This window comes from Magnolia sinica, chromosome 15 (genome assembly GCF_029962835.1).
Source record: "Magnolia sinica isolate HGM2019 chromosome 15, MsV1, whole genome shotgun sequence".
Classification (NCBI taxonomy): Eukaryota; Viridiplantae; Streptophyta; class Magnoliopsida; order Magnoliales; family Magnoliaceae; genus Magnolia; species Magnolia sinica.
This window is the reverse complement of record NC_080587.1, coordinates 15,422,055-15,446,075: the sequence shown is the minus strand read 5'-3', so window position 1 is coordinate 15,446,075 and position 24,021 is coordinate 15,422,055. Positions and strand designations below refer to the sequence as shown.

Sequence of the window (24,021 nt, the reverse complement as noted above, 5' to 3'; positions counted from 1 at the left end):
TACATCATGATGGACCCACAAAGCTTTTCCAGCACGGACGGGTAAGGAGATCTCAGCACGGGAGGAGTCACTACCAATCCCAATCCCAATCCCGTTTCCCTTAGTGTGGCCCACCTGAATCACGAGTTCTCTTGATGTTTTGGCCTTGGCTAAAATGTTTTTATTTTTTGAGTGGATATCACGTAATCATCACATTGGGCTTTTGTAAAAAAAATCACGGTGATATCTCTTTGGTGTGGCCCATCTAAATAACAGGTCAGCCTGATTTATCCAATGGTCGGAATGAATTTCACATGCACATCAGTGGGTTCATGTGCGTGTCACTGCACATTTTTCTTTAATACATGAAAGCAGTTGTGGCAGAGACACTGTATGGATTCTTGTCAGGGACCCTTTTTTTTAAGGTGCACTCATACCCCCACACACCCAAGCACTCACACCACAATGCGACTTGAAACCATAACATTGTGTTGAAACTCTTGTGAGTAGACCACTAAGGCATGAGTAAAGACCTGTGCACCATGATGTGATGTGATGTTCACTTCAAATATTAGATGTGTAATCCCGCATTAGATACAAGGCTAAATAAAATAAGCTGGCCCATTTTTCTGATGGTGATGTAGAGCGGGTTGCAGACACTTTCATGGAAAAGATAGACTAGAGAAAGTCCGATTGGATACGGAAATGATCCGGACTATCATAACTTTATATCAGTCATATCTTGCAAACCGGGATGAGATTTTTGACATTATATGTGATTTTAGGGTATGAGAACCTACTTAAGTCAACCAAACCCACTATGCCAGTTCCCCACCCAGGATTTGCGAAATTCCATCACATCAAAAGTCAAAAGTCCCATTTAATTTTGTTTTTTACTATAAATAGTAAGTTTTAGACCAAGTATAACTTTTCATCTATAACTTCTAGAAGTCATGCCAAACATGAAAATGGCTTAGAAAAATTAGGAGAATAACATAGTTGGGCCAAATTGGACACTTAATTTTTGGCTGAAAACCATGAAGTCTCTATTAGAAATAAAGGTCAAACTTACAGTAAGAGTTAGAATCTAAGTCTTTACTCTTTCCTAGATTATTCCTAAATTATTTCAAATTATTAGAATTATTCTTACTTTTATCTCTCGTGGATTCGAGGAATCTCTTTGAGAAGTCTAGAGAGCTCTATGGATTTGGAGTAGTTATCCCCTGAGGAAGACAGTGATCAACCTCATCACATCTCTCCCTGCGCCAAGTGGTATCAGAGCAAAGACTCCTATCGGTCCGATGACAACTAATGATGGAATGAACCAAAATCATGTCAACTAACGATTCATTATCTATCGAAAAGAATGGAAGCTTTCCACTGGGAGAGTCAATTGACATGCAAAGACTTCAGGCAACACTCGACCGTATTACGGATACACTAATTCCACCCCGAGCTTAGGGCGGCGCTCAGCCACAAGAAATCTGATACTTCTGCATGGTGGGAGCAATTATAACTCTCACTTGCTCAACAGAACAAGGCACTATCTGATCATGACCGCGGATGAGATGCCTTCTTCGATCACAATTCCTCTCCAATGATACCATGGTGGTCAACCAAGCAACTTATCAAACACCTGCCACCTGCACTTAACGCCCACTTGTTGGGACTTTGTTTTACACACACCACAATGGGTACTCGAACCCATGACCTCTCTATGTTGGAAACTCTTACGAGTACACTAAGTCATAAGGACCCAAAGAAAGAAAGACACGCAACTAAATGATGAGTAGCATACGGTGAGAGAGCAAAAACACTTTTGATGTGGACCGAATGCTTTAAAAGAGCTGACCAATGATTTTAATGGCACTTTCCATAGCTTAGATTTCAATCATTACTTTTTCGGTGGAGCACTCACTGGATCAACCATTTACTCTTTCAATAGCTTTAAATGTTTCAGGATCAAAGAAAAAACATATTCAATCGTAATGGCCAGCACAATATAAACAAGTCCAAATGAGAGGGGTTACAATTGAGAGGGGAAAAACACAATGGAACTAAATCAAAAAAATACCCAAATCAAACCCAAAATGGACTTTTGCAACCCAGTAACACAAAACCCCAGATCAAACCTGAAAACCAGCCTTTGCAACCTACTGTTGAAATGCAGAGTCTGAGCCATGAGAGTAGGATCCAGCATTTTGGAATTGGAGCCCTCAACCTGAAAATTGAATATCAATCAGGTGTTTTGACTGAAAAAATTCAGGTTTCAGATTAACTGTCCACTGCATCATTGTTTTTGGAGCGAAATTCACTCCCTTCTTTATCATGATGGTTCTTATGAAAGAAAAAACTAGGATTCCACTCCATTTCACTCACTTAATGATTTCAAACTTCAAAAACTATATTTAATGTATGGTATGAATTGGATAAGCTGAAAGAAACATGGATGACATCTCAAATTTCTCACAAGAGTTCAATCTCACAAATCAAAAAATCTTGGACATCATACATAAAAAATTCCAATTGAAATTTCAATCTCTCTTTTTTTGTTTCATCATCAAATTAGATGATTACAATCTTCATGCTCCATGACATGAAACTAATCACCAAATAAATCAAAAGAATTTGACCACCACCCCCTCATCCGAAGCTTGCCATGGCTTTTACATTGATCAGCAACCCACCTTCAACTCCTCTCTAGTAGCTTTTCCGCAGGAGGATGCAAAGCAACGGCCCCTCGTTGAGGGCACGAATACTTCCTGTAAACCACCTTCAGTTTGCCCTCTCCCCCCAAGGAATGGAATTTCACCAACGTCTTGGCACAATCCCTATATTAAGGCAGCAAACACAATTTACTCACAGAAGCTAGTATATGGTGGTGCATGTCTAGTAGGAAAAAATAAAATCACATACATGAGTTGTGGCTCAGAGAACCCTGTGTGGTGCTTGAGTGTTTCACTCCAAGAAGGAGTCTTTTTGAGAGTGCAGTGGGCCGCATAGACTGCAGAAGCTGCAACCATTGATGGGCAATACATTATTATTGTGGAGTACTGCATCAAAGCCAACTCCGCGTAGAAGCAAACCATATTCTCCATCTGCATTTTTTGTTCAAAGGATCAGCCGCATCCAACCGAATTTTTTATATATCAAGCAGATTGTTGTAGACCAAGATTCATGTGGGACCTGTTGGTTGGTCATCCAAAGTTTCCAAATTGTTGATAGGACCAATCAAATTAATGACATGAATCTTATCATGAGACCACTCACAAGCTAGGTGAATATGGGAAAAGAACAAGAGATTTTCATGCATGGGACCACATACAAGATCAATGGCATTCCCCTATGCTAGCTTGATTCATGCCTTAGCAGATATTGTGGACAATTCATGTGGGACCCGTTGTTTGGTCAACCAAAGTTTCCGAACTGTTGATAGGACCCATCAAATTAACGGCATGAATCACCTCTTATCATGGGACCACTCACAAGATAGGTGAATATAGGAAAGAACATGAGATTTTCATGCATGGGACCACATACAAGATCAATGGCATTCCCCTATGCTAGCTTGAGCATGTCTTATCAATCATGAGACCACATACAAGATGATCCTACATTCCCCTATTCTAGATAGGTGAATATAGGAAAAGAACATTTAGATTCATGTGGGACCCATCATTTGGTCGTCCAAACTGTTCATGTGGGACCCATCATTTGGTCATCCAAACCGTTGATAGACATCAATCAATGGGACCTAGTAGAATCAAACGCTTCCAGGAAAAAAAAAATGCATTAGCTGATACATCAAGCAAATTGTGGAACTAATAGAATCATGTGGGACCCATCGTTTGATTCATGCTATTTGATCTGATGGGATGCAGCAGCAGCTTTGAGAAACCGCACGAGGAATTGGTATTGTGTTGGGAAAGTTAAGCTCCATTCAAGCTTGTTCAAAATGCTTTTCTCCATACCCAGAATCTGTTCTCTGTTGTAAGCCCTGTCTGATATGCAAATGAAATCGTTCACCTGCCAATGTCCACAACCCAGGCCACCATCAATCAATCTATCACAATAACAGAATCAGAAATTGTAATGGTGTTTTTCCATTCAATTATCAGCTGTGTTTTTCCATTTGGGTCCATCTTTCAGTGATCCATATCATTAATCCGGCGGCCAATCCAGCATGATCTGATGTGGGGACTAGGATCCATTATGTAGAGTAATGGAAGAATGATTTTGGGACCCAGCATATAATGATCTGCATCACTGAAATGTAAGTGTGCGAGAACCGAATGAAAAAAATAAATAAATCATATGGCCCATCTTGATCTCCCCCATGGATTTGCCAAGGATGGGGTAGGGTGGACTGATCTCCACCATGTACTGATGTAGTGCACACATGTTCATTGTATATTTTGTATATTTTTCCTTGTTAAATACCTCTGGGGCCCAAATCTCCTCGTATTTGCAGGCGATGAGCATCGCAGTCATGCCCACCAACTGTAACTCCCTTCGCAGCACCGTTTTCATTGAAAGGTATCGATCGACGATGTGGATGGTAAGGTAGAGGGTTTCTGGCATAAGTTCAAATTTTTTATGGACTTCAATCAGCCAGTCGACAAGGATCGACCGCATCTTTTCGTTGATCTCGACCTGTGTGTCCATGTAGTCATGAACCCGACTGGCAGTCTGCATTAGAAATTTAAAAACCCATTCAATTAGCTAAAACAGAAAGGATTCAACATAAGATGAACTCTACCCAGGCAGCCCATCAGGTGGCTCACTTGCATTCTGCATTTGAACAATGGTTCACATTCACCAACATACACATATGGCCCACCTGACGAACAGCAAGGAGATTCTCAATACCTCAGCAAGCCTGTAAAATTTGTAAATGTCTTCAACATAATCGACAACCGCCAACTGATCCTCCGCATCCGCCGCATCAATATCTGTGACTCGCGTTGTTAGTCCACAGGCGACCTTGCTTCGTGCGGTGAGGATCGAAGTGAGGGTCACCACTTTCTTCCTTGATGATCCTTCATGTAATTTAGTCTTGTTTTCAAATTTCTTAGCTTCCTCCTCCGTATCGGGGCTTATCTCAATTACCTTCTCTGGTTTCGGCTTCACAGTAACTTTCTGTTTGGCTACCTTGGCGCCACCCTTTGCTTTGACTCCAACATCTGCAACAACTGCAACTGATTTCTGCACATGGGAAACCAACTCAATGAATGTGACATGATCATCGATCGAAAGAACATTATAGGTGGGACCCACCATCTCAATCAAAAGAACATTACAGATGGGACCCGCCATATCGATTATTAACCCACCATCTCAGTAAGCACAATATTGTCATCTGGGTAGGGGCCACATATCAGTAACAATGAATGTGACATGATCATCGATCGAAAGAACGTTATAGGTGGGACCCACCATCTCAATCAAAAGAACGTTACAGATGGGACCCGCCATATCGATTATTAACCCACCATCTCAGTAAGCACAATATTGTCATCTGGGTAGGGGCCACATATCAGTAACATAATAATTCATGGGATGGGCCATCATTGCATCTCCTGCTTTAAAATGAACATCAACCAAATGACCATCAAATTATAATGGGACCCACCATCTAAGGTTCTGGGGCCCACATATCAGTAACATAATAATCATGGGGTGGGCCATTCCATTGTATCATTGTGCGAGGAAAAATGAAGAATTACAATTGACAACCAATGGTCCAGATTTACTGGGGTACCAAAATCATCAGGACCATCAATTTAATCAATCCCAATTAAGAAAACAAAGAGAATGATTAGGAATTCCTATTACCTTATTATTAGCTGCAGCAGCTGCCTGCGCATTCGCAAGAAGCTGAGCGCAGAAACTCCTTGTGATGGGGCGAGTGATCTGCTGCTGCGGCTTCCTTAATCAATTAAGAACAGAAACGTTAGCAAAGGCTATGAAAAACCTGCAATGGCAGACAGAAATGCAATATTCCAGGTTGAGATTAGAGGCGGATGCAATTCACCCTTCAATGGCAGTGCCTCGAACATTGACAAGATTGCCAATATCTCCAAGAGCTCGCCGGTTGTTTCCGTCGGCTGGGACGGCCTTCTGTTTTCCTACGGCAGCCGCCCCACCTGCAGATTTTCGTGAGAGAAGGCATTTTTCGTTAACGGAATTCAGCAACAACAGCAAATGACAAAAGAAGATCCAATGAAGAGTTTGTCTAGAAAAGGAGAGGGATTGTATGATTCTCGGTTGAAAGAAACCATGATCTTTGTTCACCCCAAGTATCCTGACCATTAGATAGGTAGGCTTTTGCATCTGGTAGGCCCAATCGTTGGATAGCACATTATCTCCCTCTGTCCAACAATCCTACCCATCCAGTGGCAGCAATAAACGGATCCAATCATCCAATTCGGGGGTGTGACCTCATGAACGATTTTGATCAACAGAAGGTGGGCCCCACATTAAAGTTTGTTGAGCCCAGAAAATTGCTGAAAAGTGGCAAAATACAAGAGAAATCTCTAAGAAGAAAGAGATCCCCGCCAGATGTAAAAACAACATGACACTAGAATTCCAAATGGGGAAGAAAATCTATAACCCTTGAAAAACCGAAATCCCATGGAGAAACATTCAAAAAGAAAACCCACATTAAGAATTCCAGAGAGAGAGAAAGAGAAAGAAATTCCTTGGCAGAAACATTGAAATTTGTTTTTGGGCAGCTTGCAATTTGGGGTCAGACATCGCAAAATCCGAGCACCATAAAACATCAGCGGAGATGCATGAAAAAGAAGAATCTACGAAATGGGAAAACCCCCACATCTTTCCGATAAAAGAAAGGAGAAAAACCAAAGAGAAGATTCAAAGAACAGAGAAAGCAAACAATGCAAATCGCTTCGAATCAAAGAAACCCCACCAAAGAAAAGGAGGAAAACCGATCGAAAATAAAACAAAGAAAGGCACCCGACATTTCTTTTATCTCAGAAGCTATGGGAAATCTGCAATACCTCTCTGTTGCTGAGGAACTATAGCTCTTGATGCCATCTCTCCCTCCTTGAATTTATCCCAACACCCCTTTCAGATTCGATTCACGGGCTCGATCAATCGATCAACGGCAGAGAGAAGATGTCCCAATACAAAAATCCTCTCTCTCTCTCTCTCTCTCTCTCTCTCTCTCTGTGTTATGAAAAGGGTTAGGAGAAGTAGCTTTACTTTTATAAGATTGAAACGAGGAGACGCCTACCCCAACGGTCGACTTCCCTCGAATCTCCACCGTCCGGTATTCTAATCCAACGGTCCGAAACGGTTTTTATATAAAAAGAAGGATATGTAGCCGTTGTGGCGCTTTTGAATGCTAGCGGTCTGTTGACATGAGAGAAGAATAATCCGGTAGACTCGTCTCTCCATAGTACACGTGGCATGGATTCATATAATCTGAACCGTCCATCTAATGGGGAATATAATAGATGGGTCACTGTTCAAAAACTATCTATCAATTTTCTCGCTTACTCCTACTCGATGTCGGCAGTCCACTATTTTTGTTTTCAACCGTCGGTTTATAGTCCATTAATTAGATTGATGGGATAATCCAATCCCTTCGATTTTTTGCAATCCTTTTATTTAGAGTACGTTTGACTGGATGGACGGTACAGATTGATAAATTCCCTTTCCAGGTTCTCCGGATCTGCCGTATCCGTTGGTTGCTTGCCTCTCTACGAGCAAGGAGGTACAATACCGTCAAGTTTGAACAGGAAGCGGACTGCAGGGAGCCCAGTGACCTCCTCTGTGGGGCCCACCGTGATGTATTTATTTTATCCACGCCATCCATCTGCTTTTCCAGATCATTTCAGTGCTTGAGCCTAACAATGAGGCAGATCCAACGCTCTGAGTGGCCCACGCCACAGGAAATGGAGGAGATTGAATGCCTACCGTTGAAATTTTCTCGGGGCCATAGAAGTTTTGGATCAAGCTGATATTTGTATTTTCCATTCATCCTGGTCTTTGTGACCTTATCAACAGGTTCGATGGAAACCAAACATCATGGTGGGCCCTGTGAAGGTTTCAACGGTGAAGTCATCATCCCCACTGTTTCTCATGTTGTGGTGCACTTGAGATTTTTATCTACCTCATTTTTGGGCTCCTTCACTAAAATGAGCTGTTAAAATGGATGAACCGTGTGGATAAGCACATACATCACGGTGGGCCACAAATAGTTGGGTGGTCTAGAGGCAATGCCTGTCCGTTTGAACAGGGGCTATCACCTACGGTTAGGTGATCAAACCATTGGCATGGTGGGACCCACAGTAGATGGTCCATACACCAAAATCCATGTACTGGAGGCTCCTATCAAAATAATCTTTGGCCTTTGATGAATGCCAGCCGTTGCTCCATTTTCTGTCTGAATGTTCTATCTGCTAGACTGACAGTTAGGGTTTCCGATTGTTAAGATTTATGGGCCATCCAAAGTGGGTCCAATTATATTAACGGTTTGGATTACTTAACCATAGCCCCATTTGTAAAAACTGAAAATGGGGGGCCCATCTAAAAAGGAGGAAAATGACTTGAAGATATTCAGTGTAAACCACTAACCAGCTTAATCTAGAACGTCTGTGGCCCGCAAAAAGTTTTCAATGGCACGCATTCAATCCCCACTGTTTCCTATGGTGTGGTCCACCTGTATCTTGGATATGCTTCAATGTTATAATCAGGGCTTTAAATGAACTGGAAAAACGGATGAACGGTTCGGATGAATACAAACATCAGTGTAGCCCCACATAATCCTGCCACCATGGAGATCGGTGATGGCAAGGTAAACACCCAATCCGCGTCCGTTAATACCTGGGTCGAGTATTAGGGGAGCGGATTAGGTGAGAAACCCGCCTCACCCAAGATGTCACGGACTTACTGTGGGGCCCACCTTGATGTAAGTATTACGTGTCAACATCGTCCATTCATTTTTTCCGGATCATCTCAGATCATTATTCCAAAAAATTAGGCAGATTTAATAATCAGGTGGACCATATATCTTAGGAAACAGTGGTGATTGAATGCTCTACCATTAAAAACGTAGTGTTTATTTTCCATCATCCGTTGATAAGGTCACATGAGCCTGGAATAAGGGAAAAAATAAATATCAACTCAATTCAAAACTTTTGTGCCCATTAATAGTCAATGAGCAATGTTTCTTATGGTATGGTCCACCTATTCATTGGATCTGCTTCATTTTTTGTATGATGCCTAAAATAGTCTTAAAAACCGGATGAACGGTGTGGATACAGAATACATACATCAAGGTAGGCCCCACAGTAAGGGCCGCACCGTCTTGGGTGAGTCCGGGGGCACACTTAATCCGCTCCAGAGGATTGGATGTGCAACGTTGTACACGCAGGACAGAGAGTATTGTGCACATCCTCGGGCGGGGAATCATGCGAAGAGCAAGAAAAGGCGAGAATTAGTCAAAATATCACAAAAACATCGGGATAATTTGAAGTGAAATGGACGGACGAAAATGAATGCGCACACTTGTAGGGAGCCATGTGGTCCATGGAGGCCTGGTAGCTCATGGCAGGATGTGAGCACGATAATCGGGAGCAAATTAGGTGTGACCCATGTTCGAATATTTGGTTGAATTAAATATACTATAGAAAATTGAGAACAAAAAAGAAATTAAAGTTTTGAGAAAGAGGACTTATTGAATTGAGTCGAGACGTGAGCGAGTCACTCAGCTTGAATTTGAATTTGTTGTAACATCTTATCCAACCAGCACAGTGTCCTGGGGCATTCACATAGGATTTTCCGTAAGAACCCGGTCCCAGCGGTGCACTCACTGTATATGGGCTCGAACCACTTGCAGTTTAACCCGAAAGTGCTGAGTTGACTCAGCGACGAATTTAGCAATCAAAATGCTTAAAACAGAATATCAGAGAGTGTTTTATAAGAGAGAATGATTTTCATATTTGCAAACATAAATCGAAAGTCTTTATATAGACTTCGAAGTGGTGCATAAGCACCCTTTACAAAGGGTTAGGTCCGTTGGGTTTAAACCCAACAGATGCGACCAACCGGAACGGACAAACCTCTCTGGTTTAAAATGAAAAGGCGCAAGTGCGAGTACACTCTTGCAAATAAAGTCCTGCGAGTACCCATATACACACACACACACACACCCACGTGAGTACACTCACACCGCACCTGCACCCACACCCAGTCCAGCCTGTCCCGTCCCGTCGCATCGCATCGCGCACATGAACACGGACACGGACGTGAACTCGGCTCGGCACGGCTCGGCTCGGCTCAATCTGGCTCAGCTTGGCGCATGCGTGCGTGTGCGGTCAATGGTATAGATTAGAGCTATTGGCACCCCCCACAAGACTAAATTCACATGCCCCCTAGATAGGGGATTTTCTTTGTCAAATCCGATGTGAGACAAAACCCACAACTCAAAAACACCAACAATTTCAAAATGTGGAGGGAAACCAAAAATTGAAAAATCAAATTTTAATATTTACTTTTAAAACAAAATACAACAATCCCCCACATGTTTTAAAATAAAACTCTTTCAGGTTAAAGCATAATAGTTGTGCAATGATGTCGGTATCACCATAGACTTGAACCAACATTAGAGTAAGCAAGACAGGTCTATAGGAATCAGGTAACATCATAGTCTTGAACCTGAATCCTTTTAATGTAAATCGTAAGTACATGTCACTCACACAACTCTTCCTCTGCAAGTGACTTTGTGGTTTGGTGCGTTTCGGTGATACACCATTACCTGGATTTCTTAAGTGCTCTAGAGAATTCGACTAAATTCTCATAGGAAGCGGCCTCCACCTTCACACCCATATTGGTGAATTCCATCAAGTGTATGTAGCAATTGTATACACTACCAAATATATAGTTATGGATCCATTAAGAGTTCTGAAAACTCATCCTTTTGCGTTGCTGCTTGCACTGTACACCATAAAAGGGGCTCATATAATCAGTGCAATCGTCTACCTCATGTTTTGTTGTTTACCCATTGAACCTATCTCATGGGATCTCCACTTGTATAGGTTGGGTTGCCGACACTGGCAGTTCATATATTAGGCTCAGCCCCATTCCCTTTAATGTATCATTGACTAACTTTTTAGATAGTCTTTTGGTTAGAGGTCTGCAAGATTCTTTTCTAACTTCACGAAATCAATAGATATGACTCCATCACGCAACATGTGTTTCACTATATTGTGTCTGAGTCTAATATGGCTGATCCTTCCATTATATATTTTACTATTTGCTTTTGCTATAACTGCTTGACAGTCACAATGAATAGACACGGCCGATACAGGATTTGACCACAATGGTATATTAGCTAAGAGATTTCTAAGCCACTCGGCTTCTGATTCAGCCTTTTTTAAGGCAATAAACTTGGATTCCATAATCGACCGAGTGATACATGTTTGCTTGGTAGACTTCCAAGAGACTGCTCCTCCACCTAAAGTGAAGATATATCCGCTAGTGAATTTTGTCTCATTTGAATCACTGATCCAATTAGTATCATTGTATCTTTCCAATATAGGGAAATAACCGTTATAATGTAAACCATAGGCCATACTACCTTTTAGATATCTCAAAATCTTAGATAAGGCATTCTACTGCTCTTTTCCAGGGTTATGTGTATATCTACTTAGCCTTACTTCTGTAAAAGCTATGTCTGGTCTAGTGTAGTTTGTTAGATACATGAGGTTACCAATTATTTTGGAATACTCTAATTGAGACATTATTTTCTGTATTCTTCATGAGAGTCACACTATAATCATAAGGAGTACTGACAGGTAAACAGTAAAAATAGTTAAAATTTCTCAATATTTTCTCAATATAATGAGATTGTGATAATATAATAACACCATTTTTCCTGTTTACTTCAATACCCAAGATTACACTAGCCTCTCCTAAGTCTTTCATGTCAAACTTAGATGATAAGAATTTCTTAATTGCATTAACTAATTTAATATTAGTTCCAAAAATAAGCATATTATCAATATAAAGGCATATAATAACATAATCATTTTAAAAATTTTTACTATATACATATCTATCTACATCATTTATATGATAATCATTTGATTTTAAAATACCATCAAATTTTTTATGTCATTGTTTAGGAGCCTATTTTAAACTATATAGTGATTTAATTAGTCTACATACTTTATTTTCTTTATCTGATTTCTTATAACTCTTAGGTTGCTCCATATATATTTCTTCTTTTAAGTCTCCATTTAGGAAAGCCGTCTTAACGTCCATCTGGTGTATCACCAGTTTATATATGAAGGTTATCGCTATTAAGATCTTAACAGTTGTAATCCTAGTTACAGGAAAATATGTATCAAAGTAATCTATTTCTTCATTTTATTTAATACCTTTCGCTACCAACCTACCCTTAAACTTATCAATAGTCTCATCTGGTTTTAGTTTCTTTCTAAACACCCATTTACAGCCTATTGATTTGTTTCCAAGTAGTAGGTCCACAAGTTCCCAAGTGTTATTAGATATTATAGATTCCAATTCATCATTTATTGCTTCATTCCAAAAAGTTACATCTGAAAAGTTAATCGCTTCTGTATAAGTTGTAGGATCATCTTCTACTAAGAAGGTAAAAAACCATCTCCTAAGTTAGTTTCTCTTCTAACCCTATTACCTTTTCTTGGTTGTATCTCTTCTTCTACTTTCTCGTATGCATTTTTACTAGTAGATGTAATATTTAATTCATTGACTTCCTCTATTCCTATAAATTTAGATTTTATAGGGAATACATTTTCAAAGAACTCTGCATCCCTGGCTTCTATAATTGTATTAGGATCTATAATATTATCCTTAGTTTTTAAAACTAGAAACCTGTAGGCTGTACTGTTTTGTGCGTATCATATAAATACACAGTCGGTTGTTTTAGGACCTAACTTTCTTTTCTTAGTTTCAAGTAATCTTACTTTAGTAAGACACCCTCATACTTTAATATATTTATAGCTAGGAACATGATTCTTCCAAAGTTCATAAGGTGTTTGTTCAGAAGATTTAGAATAAATCTTATTTGAGATATAACTAGTAGACAGAATTATTTCTCCCCACATATTTAAGGGTAAGCCTAAACTATTTAACATAGCATTCATCATCTCCTTTAGAGTTCTATTCTTACGTTCTGCTATTCCGTTTTGTTCTGGTGTATAAGGAGCTGTAGTTTTGTGAACTATTATACTCTTTTCACATAATTCTCTAAATTGAGAAGATTCATATTTACCTCCTCTATCTATTCTAAGTCTTTTAATTTTTATATTTAATTGATTTTCAACTTCAATTTTGTATTTAGAAAAAACATATAAAGCTTCATCTTTGTTCTTTAATAGATAGACTCTAGTGAACCTAGAGTAGTCATCTACAAAAGTTATGTAATATCTTTTTCCTTCTTTAGACATGTGATTTTTAAAATCACCTAAGTCATTGTGTATCAACTCTAATAAAACAGATGATCTTTCTATTCGTTTAAAAGGTTTTCTAATAAATTTTGATTCTACACATATTTCACATTTATCGAATTCCTCATTAGATATATTAGCTAATAAACCTAATCTTTTCATTTTCTTCAAAGATACTACATTCATATGACCTAATCTACTATGCCATAGATAAAAAGGTTCAACGATATAAACAGAACTGGATGTCTTCTTATTATTATCATTGGATACATTTACAATGAATAAACCATCACTACAGTATTCCTTTACCAACAAAAGTTTCATTCTTAGTCATTAAAAGCTTATCTCGAATCAAATACTAACTTGACACGAGCCTTATTGAGGAGCAAATTAGAAACCAAGTTTCTTCTAATATCGTGCACATGTAGGACATCATTCAACATTAGAATCTTTCCAAAAGTGAGTTTCAAAAGTATTTTCTCTTTCCCTACACTGAAAACGTTCTAACATTACCCATAAACACATGTTCATCATCTCCCGATACTTGGTATGAGGTAAACATGCTACGATCCTTACACACGTGCCTAATTGTACCAAGTGTCTAGTATCCACTCCAAGTTATTTATAAGGAAGACTTCTAACACCATAACTACTACTATGTCAGACTCATTATCTGTTTCTTAAAAGTTTTATTAGCAATTGGTCTTTCATTTTTCTTAAGCTTGTATGTTTTAATATGATGCCCATACTTTCCATAGTTGTAACAATTTTTCTTTTCTTAAATTGATTATTTACATTCTTCTTTTGAGCCTACATTCATTTGTGTAATGTCCAGGTTTACCACAGTTATGACATTTGCTCTTTTTCTTATTATTTTTTTGACTTGATTCCACAAGATTCGCCTTTGAATCCATCTCATTTCCATTTTCTTTTTGGTCCCTGATTCTATTGGCCTCCTCTATTCGTATGTGTACGATAATAATTTTCAAAGAAACACCATTCTTTTTATGTTTAATTCTATTCTTATATTCTTGACATGAGGATGGTAACTTTTCTATTAGTGCTCAAAAATGCTTCATCTAACTTAATTCCTTCACTCGATAGTTCATGAACTAGATTTTGAAAATCATAAATCTGATTAGTGATAGGTTTATGAAAGAAATTAGCAATTGCATGTTTCTTAGCACATGCATCTTCCAATGTGGACTTCTTTTCTAAAGCAGTCCATATGTCTTTAGCAGACACGTAAGAAACATACATGTCATATAGTTCGTTGGATAAAGAGTTTATAATATAATTTTTATAATTATTTTCATCTGCTACTTCGGTTTTATTTACTGGATCTATAATAAATGATTCAGATAAAATGTATGAAACTTTAAGAGTGGTTAATGCGAACATTAGTTTCTGTTTCCACCGTTTAAAGCATTGTCTAGCGAACGGTTCGATTTTAGCTAACTCAGCAGAAGCATTTATTGTTACTGTAGTCATATACTATGTAATTTAATAATTCGATTTCAAGATTGTTGGAATATTTGGTTGAATTAAATAGACAATAGAAAATTGAGAACCAAAAAAGAAAATAAAATTTTGAGAAAGATGACTTATTGAATTGAGTCGAGGCGTGACTGAGTCACTCGGCTTGAAATCGAATTTACTCTCCTTGGACAGCGTCCTAAGTGCAACAAGTTTCCAGAGCAATCAACCTCAAGGATACAACAACTATGACACGGTCCTAATGATGCACTCACTGTACATGGGCTTGAACCACTTGCAGTTTAACCCGAAAGTGCTGAGTTGACTCAGTGATGAATTCAGCAATCACAATGCTTAAAACAGAATATCAGAGAGTGTTTTATAAGAGAGAATGATTTTCATAATTGCAAACATAAATCGGAAGTCTTTATATAGACTCCAAAGTGGTGCATAAGTACCATTTACAAAGGGTTAGGTTCGTTCGGTTTAAACCCAACAGATGTGACCAACCGAAACAGACACACCTCTCTGATTTAAAATGAAAAGGCGCAAGTGCGAGTACACTCTCACAAATAAAGTCCTATGAGTACCCATACACACACGTCCACGCGAGTACACTCACACCGCACCCGCGCCCACGCCTAGCCCAGCCCATCCCGTCGCGTCACGCACGCGCACGCGAACACGGACATGGACTCAAACTCGAACTCGGACTCGGCTTGGCACGGCATGGCTCGGCTCGGCGCATGCGCCCATTGAAAATCAAATTTTAGTATTTATTTTTAAAACAAAATATAACAACCCTTACCTTGGGGCTTACATTGATGATGTGTTGTATATCCATACCGTCAATACGTTTTAATAGACAATTTTAGGACATGGTCCTAAAATTTAAGCAGATTGAAATCTAAGGTGGATTACACTATAGGAAACAGTGGTTATTGAGCCATAAGAAGAGTTATAATATTTATCTTCCATCCAACCGGTTGATATGGTTTAACAGAAATTAATGAAAGGAAAATTAAAATAAAACAAATAAGCTTGTTCCAAAATTTTGTGGCTTTCAAAAGTTTTTAATTGTCATTCACCAGTTTTTTTCAATGATATGCACCACCAAAAATTTGGGTGTATATATATATAAAATAATCATATGAAGTCCACACAGTGGGGATAACACCACTAAAGCGTCACCCGGGTAAGAATAATCAGCCCTTACCAAAACTCAGGGCCTGTTTGAATCATGGGTCACAGGAGAAGCGGAATGCGAGGTGTGCCGTACACAATGTAATGTATGTGTTATATCCACACCATTCAATCATTATGCGAGTTCATTGTCATTGTAGGGCATGGGCATTCAATGGGAGGTGTTATATCTCCACTACTTTCTGCGGTGTAGTCCAATTGAGCTTTCTATTTGTCTCAATTTTTTGGTCCGTGGCCTAAAATGATCTTTCAAAATGAATGGACAATGTAGATATAACACACTACATTATAGTGGGGCTCACAAAACTTGGTGCCGTTAACACATCCACACCACGCAATCCGCTTCCCGATCCCAATGGAATGGAAAGTTAAAGTAACAATGATTTCCACAATCAGATGACTAACAATGGATTTCAAAAGTTGGGTTGTAAAACATATATAAAATCCTATATTAATTGGATGGTTTTTACCTCATTTCTTATATAGGTGAAAGGGAGCTGATTGGGTGTAGTCCTTACCATGACGCCCAACTTGATGTATGTATTTTATATCCATATCCTCCATCCATTTTGTCAGGTTATTTTAGGGTATCATTGAAAAATGAATTGAGATCCAATTCTCAAGTATGCTATGCTATGGGAAATAATGGTGATAGACAATTAATAAACCACAAAGTTTTGGATCAAGTTGTTATTTGCTTCTTTCCCCTTTGCCCAGGTTTATGTGATTTATCGATGGGTTATATGAAAAATAAGCATCAAGGAGACATTACAGTGAGCCCTAGAAAATTTTTAATGGTAAGGCGTTTAGTCACCATTGCTTCTTATGGTATGGTCAACTTGAGATTTGGATCTTTTTCATTTTTTGGAATCATGTTCTAAAATAACTAGTACAAATGATGGACAGATAGGCTGGATTACGTGTTACCCTTACCGTTTGGGGCCCAACTTGATGAGTTTCTTGTATATCCACACTGTCCATCCATTTTCCCGTATCACTTTAGGATGTGATCCCAAATTTTAAGTAGATTCAAATCTCAAGTGGACCACACAATAGAAACAATGGTGAATGACCATTAAAAGCTTTTTGTGGGCCACAAAAGTTTTGTATCAAGTTGATTTTTATATGTTTTCCTTCATCTAGTTTTGATTGACCTTATCAACTTGTTGGGGGTGGAAAGGAAATGTTATGGTGGGCATTACTGTGGGCCCAGTAAAGCTTTTAATGGTGAATATTCAATCAGCACAGTTTCCTTTGATGTCGTCCAAATAAGATTTGGATCTGCTTAATTTTTTAGAACAAGTCCTGAAGTGGGCTGTAGAAATGTATGGACCGCGTGGATATACAGAAAATCATTAAGGTGGCCCTCATGGCCTTGGTTAATCACCTTGAGCCGTACATTTATTTTGTACATGTGTGGGCCCACTTAACAAGCAAACTGGTTTCATTTTTGGGACGGAATGAGCAGCTTGATCTCGCTCATGTCCTCATGCTAGCACGTGTGAGACATGAGTGCCTAAAATGTATACTTGTGGGTTCAGTAGTGATGTACGACATGTCATCGTACATTTGTAGCATGGTTGGACCAAAAGAACACCTTGATCCAAAGCTCAAGTGGTAGACCGAATGGCAGATACCTCCTTTCAACACTGAGGTCTTGGTATCGATTCCCTAAAAAATGGTTGGACCAAACGAAGGCTTTCAACTCAAAAACTAAAATTTAAGAAAAAATTACAATTTTTAGTAATTTCGAGTTTTGTAATATTTTTTTTGTTTTTAAAATTTTAGATTTTTTATTTATTTTTTAGAAATAACTTTTAATCAACTCTTCTAACAAAAGTTTATTTGGAATTTTTAATTTAAAAAATTAGGCTTTAAAAGAGTTTTACTAGAACTAGGATTTTTACTATAGTTAGAATGTTGATATTTTTTATAATTACGAATTTTAGTTTTTTTCTTTATTAATGGTGTAACAGGTACCCCCATTAGACAATTTTATCAATCAATTTATTATGAATTTCTAAAATTTATTATATTTTCTTACTTTCCTAGTGGATTCCAGAAGTTCGGTGGATTCGGAATACTTATCCCTGTGGAAGATGGTGCTCGACCTCAAATGTCCTCCCTTGTGTAAGTAGTAGAGGACTGTACGATGCATGGCCCATGTATTTCTACTGTATTAATTCATGAATTCTCTACTAGGGTGGGGCCCATTACTCTGTACTCCGGGCCAATTGACTGGTTGAGTCAGACGGTTGATGGTCCACGTATTTCTACTGTATTAATTCATGAATTCTCTACTAGGGTGGGGCCCATTACTCTGTACTCCGGGCCAATTGACTGGTTGAGTCAGACGGTTGATGGAGCATTCCTCCTGAGTGTGCCAGATTGGGAAACCCCACCAACGAATATGAAGACCTTTTTTCAGTTAAATGTGGACCGTTATTTGATTGGGTAAGGAGATTTCAGGTGAAACAAAAGCCAAAACAAACGATGATCTAGATTATAAAACCAGAAGCTCCACTTGATCCAGACCTGTTATATTTTCACTCTCTCTAAACTATAATCTTGATGTAGAGCAGGTCACGGACACTTTCATGTCAAGATGGACTAGGGAAGGCCCAATTGGAGGCCGAAGTGATCCGGACCATTAGAACCTTAAAACAGGCGTATCTCACAAGCCGGAATGAGTTATTCGATATATCATATATGATTTTGGGGTAGGAGAAACTACTTTAGCCACCCAACGCTGGGTTGCCCACGCCGATTTTACAAGATTCCATCAAATCGACTGTTGAAAATACTTTTTAATTTCATTTTTATCATTTATAGTACATTTATTATTTATAGTAAGTCATGAAATTTAGGGAGGTTTGCGTTGGAGTTTGATTCTGAGACTTCTTCCAATGTTTGATATCACTATTTAAAGGGTTCCATCATGGATTCAAGGTATCTCTGTGAGGTCACACATGTGCCATATTCACATGTTGGTTGGTGTGCCATGGAAATGGTTTTTTATTCAACTTTCTTTTTTGATAAAGCTAGGAAATTTTTCCACATCATTTTTTATTCCTCAAACTTATGCAAATTGACTATAACCCTACAAATACCACTGTAACCTCACATAACGCAATGAAAAAGCTGTCACATGCAGCCCGCAATTGGGGGCAAAATCATCATTTCAAATAGGAGAATCTTCACTTTAGGGGTCATTTGAGAGCATGAAATATACTAAAAAGCTTATTTTCTTTTATTTTTTTTAAATCACAGCAACATCATGTAACTTCATTTCACATGGATTCTAATTCCCACCAGTTCATGTCACGGACTTCTCTGACTCTCTCTCCACCAACATATTTCAAATACAAGCTCTCAAATACATACACATATATAGATTCCTGTAGATTCCAATTACAAACTGCCAAAATTCCAATTCACATGAATACCATAGTAATTGCTAATACACATCAAATACAAGCTCCCAAATGACTCCGGTGCGTTTAGTCGCACCAAATATTAAAATTTTCATGATTTTGGTGTAACGAAACGCACCCTTAACCAAAGTTTCTCTTGGCTGCTTTGTGGTGCCAATGGGTGTGACTTCCCTGTCATAGTAACATTGTTATAAGCTGTGTAAATCTCCTCAGCTCCCTCTCTACTTATTTCCGAGTTGAAGATCTGAAATATGAATATTGAGCCACCACCCTTTTTACAAGTTCAAAAGGGTATTTCAAAATTCAAATTATTTGACTTGAAAGCTATCCCTGTCTAACATACAACAAGTTGGAAGATTCATTACTTTCCAGCCAGCAGCCAGCTAATAAATTCACAATGTACCAAGCATATACCACATCCAATCCATCTAAACGGTTGGCCCAAACTATGTAGAATATGCCATCTGTTTGGACGGTTGACACGTTATTATTTATGGGCTGTCAATGTACCAAAGATATACCACAGCTAATCCATCTAAACCATTGGCCCAACCATGCAGAATATGCCAGCTGTTTGGACGGATCAGATGTTGTGAACGGTTGACACATTGTTATTTATGAGCTAGTTGGTGGGTAACTTTTCAACCAACTTGCAATTTATGGCTTTGAGATCTCATCTCTATTAACTAGTGAAAATACCATCAGAGAGTATTTGAACAACACACTTTTGCATCTCCTCCACCAAGAAGAATGATTGATGGGTACTGTAAGAGTGTCTTGATGTGCTCAGTCCCTTTCATTGTAGCTCATGCTTGGGTTATCCAAACTGGGTTGATCAAACCGTAAGGATTGTTCCCCGGATCAATCAGGTGCACCCACTTGTGCTGGGATTCATAGGGACTAGATGGGAGCAATATCAACCGTTGGATTGAACTGGATTGGAGTGTATCTCATCAATTGGATTGCACATGGGTGCTATTGTTGTTTTTATGTGCACTAAAAAGCCAACCATGATGACTATAACCATATAAATATTTATGACTACATGCATTTGGTATACAAGCTATGATTTTGCAGGTTTTCAGGGAAGGATTCCTACAATTGCTTTAGGAGAAGATTAGTTTGTACACAACAGACATTAGTTAAGGGAGAGTTACGTTTCATAGATCTCATCTTATGACCATATTAGCAAATTTCGATAATCGAGCAACAAGTTTGGATGGAAAGTTGTGGGTCAAATATTGCATATCAGACCCGTTATTGCATGAATTTACAAGCATGATACCGTTTAATGGCTGCTTTAATTGTGTTTGTGATGCAGAGTGTATTTATGAGCATGGGTGAAAAAGGATGCTTAAAGCATGGATTTAACGCCCTCTGATGACACCAAAGCATGGAATGAATTCCAGGACCAAGATCAAAGGAATTACACGCCAGGATTCGAGAAAATTGAGAACTGAAGCTTAAGTGGCACGAAAGTTAGTCGAATGCAAGATCACGGGGTTTCCACCATCCACTCGCTCGAAACTTCATACATGGCACGAAGACCATAAATTAACCGTACACGTCAAATTTCAGCCATTAGATCCTTGTGGAAGTGGCCCAACAGAGAGATCAGAGGACAATAACCATTAAGAAAGCATCTTGGACATCCTTGGGAGATCTGGACCCAAACTGAACTGATGGAAAGAGCACGAAAAACGGTGGATATTTGTCAAATTTCACTTCTTTTGGATGGTGCAGTAGGGAGAAACAAACGGCAGAAGATATAACAAAAGAGAATGGCAAATCTGTAAATAGATGTGCCATGCATGCATACGTGAATCAAATTATATTTCTAACGGTGAATGTTGTCCATACATTGGTTAAGCGTGTGGCCCACCCTGAAGTCAAATCTACTTTAAACTAGAGGCCATGGGCCAACACTACGTACAGGAGCTAATGGAGGGAGTGGATTTCTACGACAGGCATCACAGTGGACCCCACCAGTTTTTTGCACAAAATGTCCAAAATGAGACTTTCGCACGTCACTGGAGGGACGTGCTCTCACCGGCTAATCACAGTGGGCCACATCCATCGCCCAAACGGACGATCTGAACCATCTATTTTCTTCATAGGGTGGCCAAGACCCTGTCCAATGTCTTCTTCTGTTCCCATGCGCGCACACACATGTAACTCATGATCAAATGCAAGACGGACGACTAGAAGATCTGGTACCATGGGCCGCATCAAACTCGAGACAAATCAGCCTGTCCCGAACGGTTTTCGAGGAGAATGCAATGGACGTGGTGGATTTCTCCTCTGACATTGATTTTGGACCCCACCAACGTCATAGCACGAGTCGCGCAGGCTCTGTTTCGCAATAGAGCCTGCAGTCGAATGTTGTGGGCCACCCTCTGCATTGATCAGTCCGATTTGGACCATTCAGTGGACTCCAAAGGGCCCTGTAACCATCGCCTAGGTGGCAGAATCCCAGAAGGCATCGAGAAGACGATTTCCAACCGTCTAAATGCGGGTTGGACGGCGGAGTGAAAAAGCCTAAGGACCACACTGTGATCAGTCAAGAACCGTCCTTTCCCGACTAGTATTTCGCCACGCTTCCAATGAACGGAGTAAATTTCTCCGTTAAGTTCAATAATAGGCCCCACCAATCAATCAGCGTAAACACCGTAAAGAATTACGCCTGCGTAAGAAAACTTACGCATGAAGTTTTCTTCAGCCGGCCCTCACAACTACAAAAGGAAGGGAGAGTGAGGGAGAGGGGCATTGAACTCGAGGAGGAAGATTGAAGATCGAAGCTTGGCGTGGGCAGCCGTGGAGGCCAGGAGAGTGGAACGTGTGCTCGGTCTTGGGTTTTGACGTGAGGAAGAAAAGGAAGAAAGGAAGAAAAAGTGAAAGAAGGAGAGCGCTGGAGCAAGGTTGCTGAGCCGCGGGGAGAGTGCAGCCGTGGAAAGAAAAGGGAAAAAGAGAAGTTGGCTGCTGGCAGCGTCACTCGAGCTGGACCTGGACCTGGTTTTTCTTGGCTCTTTTCTTTCTCCTTCTTCTATTTTTGATACTTGAATTTAGCCCATTCATGTGTGGCTAAACCTCTTAGCTAGGGCTAAGAGGTGAAGCCTGTAGTGAGATGGGAGATTCTACTTTGTGCCTTTAAATTTCATAAACTGAATTTGATTTAGTGATTATTATAAAGAATATTTTTCTTAGTCTTTAATGGTCTGTTGTGACTGAAATTACAATGGGTTTGCAATGGCTCTGAATATTTCTTTCCCTTTTTATGTTTATGAAGTCGGGAAGCCCTGTTGTTCATCATTGCTCCATGGGCATGGTAGGATGACAGAATCCTTCCCGATCCTCATACATTGTTGATTGGTTGGTAATTAGTTTAATCCTCTTGTTTGCTTGTCTCCTCGGCATGGTTAGATGATGGAATCCATTCTAATTCATATACCATTCACCTCTTGAAAACTATATCAAAGGAAGTCTAGTTAAATTCCATGATTTCTGAAGCAGGCATAATTTCTCCCTGATCTCTACAAGTGGATCCTCTGAATCCCTAGTTTCTTTCCTTTGAATTCCTTAAAAGTTTTACATTAATCTCTCACCATTATTCATCAAATTCTATTTGGTTTAGATCACATCTTAGTCTAGTTCTATTTCTAGCTAGTTTCAGATAACGTACAGGTATCAGTCCCTGTGGATTCGACCTCGGTCTTACCGAGTTTATTACTACATCACAACCCTATACTTGGGGAGTGAACAAGGAGAGTTGAGAATCACTTCTCATGTATACACCAGTTAAGCACTTGCATTGGATGATCGCATCAAGTCTTTGGTCTGGAAGACTCATCATATGCCTAGACTAAATCAATTTGATCATGTTTTAGCTTTGACTAATCTCTATACTTGAGAATATAAGGGAACACGAACACATGGTGTTTTAAGCTTTGGCTCAACTTGCACACGCTGCATCAATGACTAACATACAAATGTAGTTGAGTACATGCATTAAGAATACAATTATGGTCCATATGCTCCAATGTGGGATCCATTAGTTACCATGCGGAACTTATTAGTGGCTTAGGTCATGGCAATTAGACCATCCATCAAGTTTCTAGCTAGGCATGGCACTTAAAAAAGTTGTACAACTTTAACCAAATATTTTTAATTATTATTTTTGTGTTTTAACTATTAAAAGTATTTTATCATACTTACTGAGCACCTGACGATTAAGATCTTGAGGTCCACATCTTAATTAAGATGAGATTATGGTCAAGATTAGATACATCCGGATGGTAGAAGTAATTGGTTAATTTGGGTACATGGGTAAGACAGACAAGCATACAAACTTTTTATGTAATCAGACAGATTAAAGTCTATAGGGATAAAGAGCACCATAACTAGTGCATTCCTTTTAAAACCTAATTATCTTTCTAAATAGGTCTTATCCAAAGGTGGAAAGAACTAAGAGAGCC

The 24,021-nt window shown here is 39.2% G+C and overlaps 1 protein-coding gene across 1 annotated transcript; it reads right to left on the bottom strand.

Moving 5' to 3' along the window:
- Nucleotides 1-2,469: 2,469 nt before the first annotated feature.
- LOC131227651 (G2/mitotic-specific cyclin S13-7-like) lies at nt 2,470-7,175 on the bottom strand. Its single transcript, XM_058223451.1, has 8 exons — nt 6,999-7,175; nt 6,014-6,125; nt 5,815-5,908; nt 4,849-5,184; nt 4,420-4,668; nt 3,851-4,005; nt 2,896-3,081; nt 2,470-2,810 (listed from the first exon to the last, which is right to left on the bottom strand). Exons 1-8 carry the CDS (start codon nt 7,033-7,035, stop codon nt 2,669-2,671), a joined length of 1,311 nt encoding a protein of 436 aa, XP_058079434.1. The 5' UTR covers nt 7,036-7,175; the 3' UTR covers nt 2,470-2,668.
- Between the last annotated feature and the right edge of the window lie 16,846 nt (nt 7,176-24,021).

Bases quoted from the DNA above. Each gene is read 5' to 3' on its own strand.
- LOC131227651 (XM_058223451.1), bottom strand. From the start codon at position 7,035: ATGGCATCAAGAGCTATAGTTCCTCAGCAACAGAGAG. The intron at 4,006-4,419 runs GTATTTAACAAG...GGACATTGGCAG, and splicing joins AGGAGATTTGGGCCCCAGAG to GTGAACGATTTCATTTGCAT. The intron at 2,811-2,895 runs GTATGTGATTTT...GCCTTAATATAG, and splicing joins TTCTCTGAGCCACAACTCAT to GGATTGTGCCAAGACGTTGG.